This window comes from Sphaeramia orbicularis, chromosome 11 (assembly GCF_902148855.1).
Source record: "Sphaeramia orbicularis chromosome 11, fSphaOr1.1, whole genome shotgun sequence".
In the NCBI taxonomy this organism is placed as follows: Eukaryota; Metazoa; Chordata; class Actinopteri; order Kurtiformes; family Apogonidae; genus Sphaeramia; species Sphaeramia orbicularis.
This window is the reverse complement of record NC_043967.1, coordinates 54,503,136-54,514,231: the sequence shown is the minus strand read 5'-3', so window position 1 is coordinate 54,514,231 and position 11,096 is coordinate 54,503,136. Positions and strand designations below refer to the sequence as shown.

Sequence of the window (11,096 nt, the reverse complement as noted above, 5' to 3'; positions counted from 1 at the left end):
CAAGTCCAACCCAGTCTGCAATAAATAAGAATATTTATCTAACAGGGTTAAAAAATGACCTAAAAAAGAAGAAACGTGTCACCAGGTAAAGACTTTAACACGACAAAAAACTGAAAAACACAAAAACCTCCTCAACTACTAAAGAAAAACCCTAATGAGTCAACAGCGTAAATAGGAAAGGCACAAAGTCACACATCGAACCAAAGACTATCGACAAGTTCAGCTGTAAAAAAAATTAAAAATACAGTTATGGTTGATCAAACTCAAAAATACAAACATAGAAATAAAACTTTAATAAACAAATGTAAAAAAAAAAAAAAAAAAAAAAAAGTCTAAAAGACACAAAATAAGTCCAAACTGATCCAAATGATGACTCTAATACTGACCGTCACTTTTTACAGCGGAGATGAGGCAAATGTTGTTTTCACCGTTTACCATTTTTTACAACAGAGATGCTATTTTTTACAGTGAAGATGAGGTGACTGCTGTTTTTGCCGTTTGCTATTTTTTACAGTGGAGATGAGGCGACTTGTTTTCATTGTTTGCTATTTTTTACAGCGGAGTTGAGGTGACTTGTTTTCACTGTTTGCTATTTTCTACAGCGGAGATAAGGCGACTGTTTTCACTGTTTGCTATTTTTTACTGAGGAGATGAGGCAGCTGTTGTTTTTGCCATTTGCTATATTTTCACTGTTTGCTATTTTTTACAGTGGAGATGAGGCGACTGTTGTTTTCACCGTTTAGTATTTTTTACAGTGGCAATGAGGCGACTGTTGTTATTAGTGTTTGCTATTTTTTACAGCGGAGATGAGGCGACTGTGGTTTTCACCATTTGGTATTTTTTACAGCGGAGATGAGGCGACTGTGGTTTTCACCATTTGGTATTTTTTACAGCGGAGATGAGGCGACTGTGGTTATTAGCGTTTGCGTGTTTGCTAACGCAGACACACGTCACCAGATGCAGCAGAGGATCAGTTTTGTGACGTCAGCCGTTTTCAGACCACAGTGTTTCTCCACAGCTCAGACTGGTCACATAAACCGCCGCCGCCGCTCTGTACGGCGGTTTGGTGACGCTAACGTGAGCAGAGAAAATCATCAGACGGACGCTGTGATAACGTACAGAGGTAGTTCTTCTCATGGACCCTCTGCATTTAAGTAAGCCACGCCCACTTTCGACCAGCCCAATCGGCTCAGTGGTGTTTGTCCTAAACCCCGCCCCTCACCAGCTCGTTTTCCAGACGTCACGTCAGCAGAGTGGACAGGAGCAGCACCAGCTACATCACATGACTGAATACTGTACAGCTGCTACAGCGTGTGTGTGTGTGTGTGTGTTGAGAAGCTCCGCCTCCTCACTGGCACCGAGCGTGATGATTGGCTGAGGCGGGAGGCGGAGGACTGAACAGTTCGTTCAGCTGCTCCAATCTCAGTGTTTGTTTTAGCGAGTTGTTTAGCCCGCCCCCCCCCTTGAAGGTTAATGGTATGTCCCATCCACCAACAGGTCACATGGTCTCTCCGCTCCGCCCCCCCCGCTGTCTTTGGGGTCAAAGGTCAACAGTTAAGACAGTTCAGTCGTGTCCACCCAGTAAGTCCGTGGTTGGGTGTGTTGGTGTTTTGGTGGGGGGCTGCGGTCTGGGGGGCGGCGCCGGTTTGGGTTTGCCCCGCCTCGGGCTCGGAGCCCCGCCTCCGCCGTCGCTGTCGGCTCTGTCTGACGCGATGGGCGGGGGTGGCGGCGGGAGGCGGGGCAGCGACATGGAGCCGTGGTGGTAGTGGAGGTGGTGGTGGGGGTTGTGGCGGTGGTGGTGGGGGTGTCCTGGCGTCGCCATGGAGGGGGGGATTCGGGAGCAGGAGGAGGTGGAGGAGGAGGAGGAAGGGGGCGGAGGCGGGGGCGGGGTCAGCGCGGCGGCGGGTCGCAGGCTCTGGATCCGCCGACACTCCTGACAGATGCGCACGTGGCTGCAGCTCTGCAGGAAGCCGCGAGGCGGCGCAGGGGGCGGCGCCACCAGGGCCGACGCCGGGGGGGGCGGGGGCGGCGTGCTGGAGGCGTTGGCGCCTAACGGGTCCTCCAGGAGCCTCTGAGGACCCGGACCCAGATCCGGACCCAGTCCCAAACCCCCTGTGAGCGGGCCAGTGCCGCTGTACAGTTTACCGTTACTGAGACGCATCTCGCGCACCAGGCGGATGGGGCGGGGCGCCGCCAGAGCCAGGCGGGACGGGTGGCGAAGGATCCCCCCGCCGGCGCCGCTCAGAGGACGGCGGCGGCGAGAACGAGAACTCTTCTTACAGGAGACGGCGTTTCGGAACTCGGTGAGCATCTCCTGACAGACCGACACCTACGGGGAGGAGTCAGGAGAGGTCAGAGGTCACATGACATCAGAGGAGTCAGAGGTCACATGACATCAGAGGAGTCAGAGGTCACATGACATCAGAGGAGTCAGAGGTCAGAGGTCACATGACATCAGACAAGTCAGGTACCATCATCTGCAATTCACACGTTACCATGACAACGAGTCAATACAATTATTTTAAATATGTCAGTTATATGATTTACCTCAAGAACTGCCCAAGTTATAATGAGGAAAAATGAACTAGAGTTAGAAGAGGAAAGTTACACAGAGCACAGTTTTTATATATATATATATATATACATATATATATATATACATATATATATATATTTATATGTGTGTGTGTGTATGGACATGCCTACATTTTGTGAGATATTTTTGTGCAAATTTTGTTGGTGTTTTTTTTGCTGCTAAACTTTCATTGTTCCTGTGACAGTGACGATACAGATCTATTCTAATTCTACTACAACAAATATATGGCATTTATTCTATGATTCTAACAATATTCAAATCTAAATTCATATAAACAGAAAATTTCTTTTTCCTCTTTATTTTTCATGTTTCTCTCTTGTATGTTTTCTATCTTTCTCTGAACTTGCTTGTATTTTTGCTGTTAACTGTCAAATTTCCCCACGGTGGGATCAATACAGTCATATCTGATCTTATTATTAATTAATTATGATTAATTATTCATTGTCACATAACTGGGAAACTGTTGACCCCCACCCACACACACACACACACACACACACAAATATATACAAATATCGTTGAATAAATGTTAAATTACAGCTTATTTTCAGCTTCAACATTATGTGAAAAGGACTGATTAACTTCTTTGAACTCACAAAAACTAGATCCTGTTCCAATAATTGTTTAATCACAGATACATGCTCCTGTTCATGAATCTATAATAGTTCTGTTAACTAACAGTTTAATTTAACACTTATTACGGTGCATGTTTTGTGTGTCATATGTTGTAATGTCCATGTGTGGTCAGTCTCATCTACATGTTCTAAAGTGTTTCTGTCGCCCTCTAGTGGTAAAAAAAAAAAACCAAAAAAATGCAGCTCTGTGAACTTTTCCTCAGAGTAAAAGGATGTTTGAACAGGTTTTAAGTGAAATTCTGCAGCTGTAAGTGAACATGAGCAGGATGGAGGTTATGAAGAGATGGAATTTAACCAACAACTACACACATACACACACACACACACACACACACTGAACACACACACACAGCGTTGGTGACCTACTGGTGTGTCTGAGCTGAAGTTGAGGCTGGAGGCAGGGCAGGAGGAGTGAGGAGGAGGAGGAGGAGGAGGAGCATGATGAAGGTTTACCTCGTCCGTCTCTGCGGAGCGCCGCGTCGACCAAACGAACTCCATGATCGCCACGAACACGGCGATGATGAGGCCGCAGATCAGGACCACGAAGATCCCACCGATGTTCTCCATACCCAGACCTGAAACCACAGACAGGTCCAGTTCAGTCCGACATCTGAACCCGCATCAGAACTGGTTTTATGTTTAAACAGGTCCAGTTCAGTCCGACATCTGAACCCGCATCAGAACTGGTTTTATGTTTAAACAGGTCCAGTTCAGTCCGACATCTGAACCCGCATCAGAACCGGTTTTATGTTTAAACAGGTCCAGTTCAGTCCGACGTCTGAACCCACATCAGAACCGGTTTTATGTTTAAACAGGTCCAGTTCAGTCCGACGTCTGAACCCGCATCAGAACCGGTTTTATGTTTAAACAGGTCCAGTTCAGTCCGACATCTGAACCCGCATCAGAACCGGTTTTATGTTTAAACAGGTCCAGTTCAGTCCGACATCTGAACCCGCATCAGAACCGGTTTTATGTTTAAACAGGTCCAGTTCAGTCCGACATCTGAACCCGCATCAGAACCGGTTTTATGTTTAAACAGGTCCAGTTCAGTCCGACGTCTGAACCCGCATCAGAACCGGTTTTATGTTTAAACAGGTCCAGTTCAGTCCGACGTCTGAACCCGCATCAGAACCGGTTTTATGTTTAAACAGGTCCAGTTCAGTCCGACATCTGAACCCGCATCAGAACCGGTTTTATGTTTAAACAGGTCCAGTTCAGTCTGACGTCTGAACCCGCATCAGAACCGGTTTTATGTTTAAACAGGTCCAGTTCAGTCCGACGTCTGAACCCGCATCAGAACCGGTTTTATGTTTAAACAGGTCCAGTTCAGTCCGACGTCTGAACCCACATCAGAACCGGTTTTATGTTTAAACAGGTCCAGTTCAGTCCGACATCTGAACCCGCATCAGAACCGGTTTTATGTTTAAACAGGTCCAGTTCAGTCCGACGTCTGAACCCGCATCAGAACCGGTTTTATGTTTAAACAGGTCCAGTTCAGTCCGACGTCTGAACCCGCATCAGAACCGGTTTTATGTTTAAACAGGTCCAGTTCAGTCCGACGTCTGAACCCGCATCAGAACCGGTTTTATGTTTAAACAGGTCCAGTTCAGTCCGACGTCTGAACCCGCATCAGAACCGGTTTTATGTTTAAACAGGTCCAGTTCAGTCCGACGTCTGAACCCGCATCAGAACCGGTTTTATGTTTAAACAGGTCCAGTTCAGTCCGACGTCTGAACCCGCATCAGAACCGGTTTTATGTTTAAACAGGTCCAGTTCAGTCCGACGTCTGAACCCGCATCAGAACCGGTTTTATGTTTAAACAGGTCCAGTTCAGTCCGACGTCTGAACCCGCATCAGAACCGGTTTTATGTTTAAACAGGTCCAGTTCAGTCCGACGTCTGAACCCGCATCAGAACCGGTTTTATGTTTAAACAGGTCCAGTTCAGTCCGACGTCTGAACCCGCATCAGAACCGGTTTTATGTTTAAACAGGTCCAGTTCAGTCCGACATCTGAACCCGCATCAGAACCGGTTTTATGTTTAAACAGGTCCAGTTCAGTCCGACATCTGAACCCGCATCAGAACCGGTTTTATGTTTAAACAGGTCCAGTTCAGTCTGACGTCTGAACCCGCATCAGAACCGGTTTTATGTTTAAACAGGTCCAGTTCAGTCCGACGTCTGAACCCGCATCAGAACCGGTTTTATGTTTAAACAGGTCCAGTTCAGTCCGACGTCTGAACCCGCATCAGAACCGGTTTTATGTTTAAACAGGTCCAGTTCAGTCTGACGTCTGAACCCGCATCAGAACCGGTTTTATGTTTAAACAGGTCCAGTTCAGTCCGACGTCTGAACCCACATCAGAACAGAACCGGTTTTATGTTTAAACAGGTCCAGTTCAGTCCGACATCTGAACCCACATCAGAACCGGTTTTATGTTTAAACAGGTCCAGTTCAGTCCGACATCTGAACCCGCATCAGAACCGGTTTTATGTTTAAACAGGTCCAGTTCAGTCCGACGTCTGAACCCACATCAGAACCGGTTTTATGTTTAAACAGGTCCAGTTCAGTCCGACGTCTGAACCCGCATCAGAACCGGTTTTATGTTTAAACAGGTCCAGTTCAGGTCCGACGTCTGAACCCGCATCAGAACCGGTTTTATGTTTAAACAGGTCCAGTTCAGTCCGACGTCTGAACCCGCATCAGAACCGGTTTTATGTTTAAACAGGTCCAGTTCAGTCCGACGTCTGAACCCGCATCAGAACCGGTTTTATGTTTAAACAGGTCCAGTTCAGTCCGACGTCTGAACCCACATCAGAACAGAACCGGTTTTATGTTTAAACAGGTCCAGTTCAGTCCGACATCTGAACCCACATCAGAACCGGTTTTATGTTTAAACAGGTCCAGTTCAGTCCGACGTCTGAACCCGCATCAGAACCGGTTTTATGTTTAAACAGGTCCAGTTCAGTCCGACGTCTGAACCCACATCAGAACCGGTTTTATGTTTAAACAGGTCCAGTTCAGTCCGACGTCTGAACCCACATCAGAACCGGTTTTATGTTTAAACAGGTCCAGTTCAGTCCGACGTCTGAACCCGCATCAGAACCGGTTTTATGTTTAAACAGGTCCAGTTCAGTCCGACGTCTGAACCCGCATCAGAACCGGTTTTATGTTTAAACAGGTCCAGTTCAGTCCGACGTCTGAACCCGCATCAGAACCGGTTTTATGTTTAAACAGGTCCAGTTCAGTCTGACGTCTGAACCCACATCAGAACCGGTTTTATGTTTAAACAGGTCCAGTTCAGTCCGACGTCTGAACCCGCATCAGAACCGGTTTTATGTTTAAACAGGTCCAGTTCAGTCCGACATCTGAACCCACATCAGAACCGGTTTTATGTTTAAACAGGTCCAGTTCAGTCCGACATCTGAACCCGCATCAGAACCGGTTTTATGTTTAAACAGGTCCAGTTCAGTCCGACATCTGAACCCGCATCAGAACCGGTTTTATGTTTAAACAGGTCCAGTTCAGTCCGACGTCTGAACCCGCATCAGAACCGGTTTTATGTTTAAACAGGTCCAGTTCAGTCCGACGTCTGAACCCGCATCAGAACCGGTTTTATGTTTAAACAGGTCCAGTTCAGTCCGACGTCTGAACCCGCATCAGAACCGGTTTTATGTTTAAACAGGTCCAGTTCAGTCCGACGTCTGAACCCGCATCAGAACCGGTTTTATGTTTAAACAGGTCCAGTTCAGTCCGACGTCTGAACCCGCATCAGAACCGGTTTTATGTTTAAACAGGTCCAGTTCAGTCCGACGTCTGAACCCGCATCAGAACCGGTTTTATGTTTAAACAGGTCCAGTTCAGTCCGACGTCTGAACCCGCATCAGAACCGGTTTTATGTTTAAACAGGTCCAGTTCAGTCCGACGTCTGAACCCGCATCAGAACCGGTTTTATGTTTAAACAGGTCCAGTTCAGTCTGACGTCTGAACCCGCATCAGAACCGGTTTTATGTTTAAACAGGTCCAGTTCAGTCCGACGTCTGAACCCACATCAGAACAGAACCGGTTTTATGTTTAAACAGGTCCAGTTCAGTCCGACGTCTGAACCCGCATCAGAACCGGTTTTATGTTTAAACAGGTCCAGTTCAGTCCGACGTCTGAACCCGCATCAGAACCGGTTTTATGTTTAAACAGGTCCAGTTCAGTCTGACGTCTGAACCCGCATCAGAACCGGTTTTATGTTTAAACAGGTCCAACTCAGAACAAGGAGACAGAGACGACCCAAATCTAACAGAACGTCAGACAATGGAACCACTCAGGCAAAGTTTAATTCATTCCATGACTGCCCTTGATTTACTCGTTTTACAAATCAGTTTACCCCTTTGAAATTAACTGAAATATAATTAGAACGTTCCAGCACCAAAACCACTCACCCCAAAATCACCCAAAAACCACTAAAAAACCCCACCCCCAAACCACTCAAAAACCACCCAAAAAACATGCAAACTCACCTAAAAATCACCCAAAAACCATTCAATAACCACTCGAAAACCATCCCAAAAAAAAATCACCCCCGAACCACTCAAACACCACTCCAAAAGCACGCAAACTCACCCAAAAATCACCTAAAAACCACTCAATAACCACTCGAAAATCCCTCAAAAAAATCTCCCAAAAACAGCGTGCAAACTCACCCAAAAAGCATGAAAACACACTCAAAAATCACCCCAAAAATCTCCCAAAAACCACCCAAAACAGCATGCAAACTCACCCAAAAACCACCGAAAAACCACCCAATAACCACTCGAAAATCACTCAAAAAGTCACCCAAAAAATCATCCAAAACCTCTCAAAAAACACCCAAGTCACCCCAAAAGCATGCAAACTCACCCACAAATCACCTAAAAACCACTCAATAACCACTCGAAATTCACTCAAAAAATCATCCCAAAACCACTCAAAAAACACCCAAAAAACCACCCAAATACCACCCAAAAAATCATCTCAAAACCACTGAAAGAACTCCTAAAAAGCATGCAAACGCACTCAAAAATCACCCAAAAATGTACCCTCAAAATCTCCCAAAAACCACCTAAAAACCACTCAATAACCACTTCAAAATCACCCATAAAATCATCCAAAAACCACTGAAAAAACACCCAAAAACCACCCAAAAATTCATCTCAAAACCACTGAAAAAACACCTAAAAAGCATGCAAACACACTCAAAAATCACCCAAAAAATTACACCCAAAATCTCCCAAAAACCACTGAATAACCACATGAAAATCACACACACACACACACACACACACAAAAATCACACAAAAAATCATTACAAAACCACTCAAAAACCCCCCAAAAAGCACGCACTCACCCAAAAACCTTCTAAAAACCACTCAAAGTCACCTCAAAACCATCCACAAAGCATGCAAACTCACCCAAAAATCGCTCAATAACTCCTCACAAATCCCCCCAAACCACTCAACAATCATTGAAAATGCTCAACAGAAAAACCCCAGGACCAAATCCCTGTTGGTGTTGCCTTGTGTCTTGAACATGTGCGCTACCAGCTGCTCCTGCTGATGGTCTCCACTCCTATTCCAACATTCTCCAGTATCATAAACGCACTTTCCCGTACTACTGGTCCTGCCTGGTTCGAGTGTAATTTTGCTAAAGTTTGCGTATTATTCATCCTGTGGACGTTGCTATGGAGACCCGGGGTGGGCCAGACGGTGGGCGGACCCACCTTTGGCCCGGTGGTCCTCCTCTTTGGGACACTGTCCTCCCTCCCACCAGCGTCTCTTCAGGATCTCCAGTCGGTTGCTCTCCTGCAGCTGCAGAATCCCCAGAGTGATCTCATCTCTGTACGGAGAACCTGAGGAGACCACCGACAAACGTTCAGACACTTCAACGTCCAACACATTTTCACTGGGAAGTCAAAAAAAAATAAGACGACAAAGACAAAAACATAATAAATAAACATACAACCACAGATGAGCTCAGAGCGACATAAGCTGCAAGAAGACTTTAATAACTAACGAAGAATTTAATTCATCCCATTATTTAAAACATTCATCTTCATCTTTTTCCATTTATCCATCCATCTTCTGCTCATATTCGAACTGTCTGAATTTTCCTCAACAGTTGGATAAGGCGTTTGCAGGATGGGGAAATAAAGTCATCAAGTCATTTGTGTTTCTACTGCCCCCTAGTGGTGGAAAAAAAGGGAAAAAAAAGAAAGAAAAAAGTCCAGATTTGGTGTTTGTGTTCTTATTTGCTAATAAAAACCAGAAAACATCCTTAAAAACACACAATCCAGTTCATCTGTTGTCTTCATTGTTCCACAGGTAACACTATTTTGTGGTTTTCCATCATGTTGCCATGGTAACACTGATGCTGAGCTGACATTCATGTACAGATTAGATGGAAAATAAAACCCAAACTGTTTCTTCTTTGTGCAGTTTTGAAAAAAAAAGAAGAAAACTGAACAGAAATTAACAAAATAATGAAAAAAATGAACAAAACTGAACAGAAATCAACAAAATAATGACAAAACTGAACAGAAATCGACAAAATAATGACAAAAATGAACAGAAATCGACAAAATAATGACAAAAATGAACAAAACTGAACAGAAATCGACAAAATAATGACAAACATGAACAAAACTGAACAGAAATCGACAAAATAATGACAAAAATGAACAAAACTAAACAGAAATCGATGAAATAATGACAAAAATGAACAAAACTGAACAGAAATCAAGCAAAATGACAAAAATGAAAAAAAAAAAACTGAACAGAAATTGACAAAATAATGAAAAAAAGAACAAAACTGAACAGAAATCAACAAAATAATGAAAAAATTGAACAAAACCAAACAGAAATTGACAAAATTAGTGTGTAGTCCTCAGCTGGGGTATCATTAACCAGAATGAAGACTGACAAAAGGAAGTGAAAAAATAAAAAACAAAAACATCATAAACTAAAAAAACAAACACAGGTAAAATCAGCTTCATGTAGTTGTTTCTCCATGTCTTTCTGACCTTTTCAAACCTCATAAAACCTGTAAAACTCAACAGTGGAAGGGTTAGAAGTAGGTATTCGCTGGTAAAACTGAACCAGTTCTCAGACTGCTGGTGGTTTTGGACCGGTGGGGTGTGTTTGTGCAGGACAGGTGTGACTTCTGCATCCGTCTGATACTCGTCTGAAACGTTCCCTTCACTCAGACTATAAATTAAGTCTCTTCCTGCTCCGGCCTCCCCTTCGTCCTCACTTTCTGCCAGAGCGCCTCATTTATCTTCCCTTTTATTCCATTAAACACTGACGCTGACTTTCACAATAAGACAGACAGCAGGAAGTGGATTTCCAAGGCGACAGATAATTGAAGCCTTTTGATAAAACGATGACACTTTTACAGCTCAGACCTCCATATTTTACACATTCACGCTGATTCATGAGTCGCTCTCCTCTCCTACTTAATAAAGTCCGTTTACATGTGGACTCGTGCCATTTAGGGGGTTAACTCCTTCCTCTTCCTCTTATTCTTCACTCTATCCACTAAGGCATGGGTGTCAAACATACGGGTCATGGACCAAAACCGGCCCGGCAAAGGGTCCGATCCGACCCCTGGGATGAGTTTATGAATGAAAAAAAAAAATTATACATAGAGCCATAGAAAGGATTCTTTATACCTATAGGTGCCTCTGCATGGTTTGTGTAACTGATGACAATTTCAGTTCTGTTATTAATTAGAGATGAGTAATTTTATAATTTAATTGCATTTAACCCTTTCATGCATAGTGGTCACTCCAGTGGACAGTTCCTCTACAGCTGTTCTCTTGTATATTCATGAGTTTTGTTGTT

The 11,096-nt window shown here is 44.4% G+C and overlaps 1 protein-coding gene across 1 annotated transcript in view; it reads right to left on the bottom strand.

Moving 5' to 3' along the window:
• Positions 1–1,051: 1,051 nt before the first annotated feature.
• The window catches only part of LOC115428194 (glutamate receptor ionotropic, kainate 5-like), a 76,388-nt gene continuing 66,343 nt past the window's right edge, over positions 1,052–11,096 (bottom strand). The window contains exons 10-12 of the mRNA XM_030147037.1: positions 8,978–9,159; positions 3,598–3,806; positions 1,052–2,329 (exon numbers count right to left, since the gene is read on the bottom strand). Coding sequence (XP_030002897.1) covers positions 1,565–2,329; positions 3,598–3,806; positions 8,978–9,159 — 1,156 coding nt within the window. The 3' untranslated portion in view covers positions 1,052–1,564. The remainder of the gene's footprint in view (positions 2,330–3,597; positions 3,807–8,977; positions 9,160–11,096) is intronic.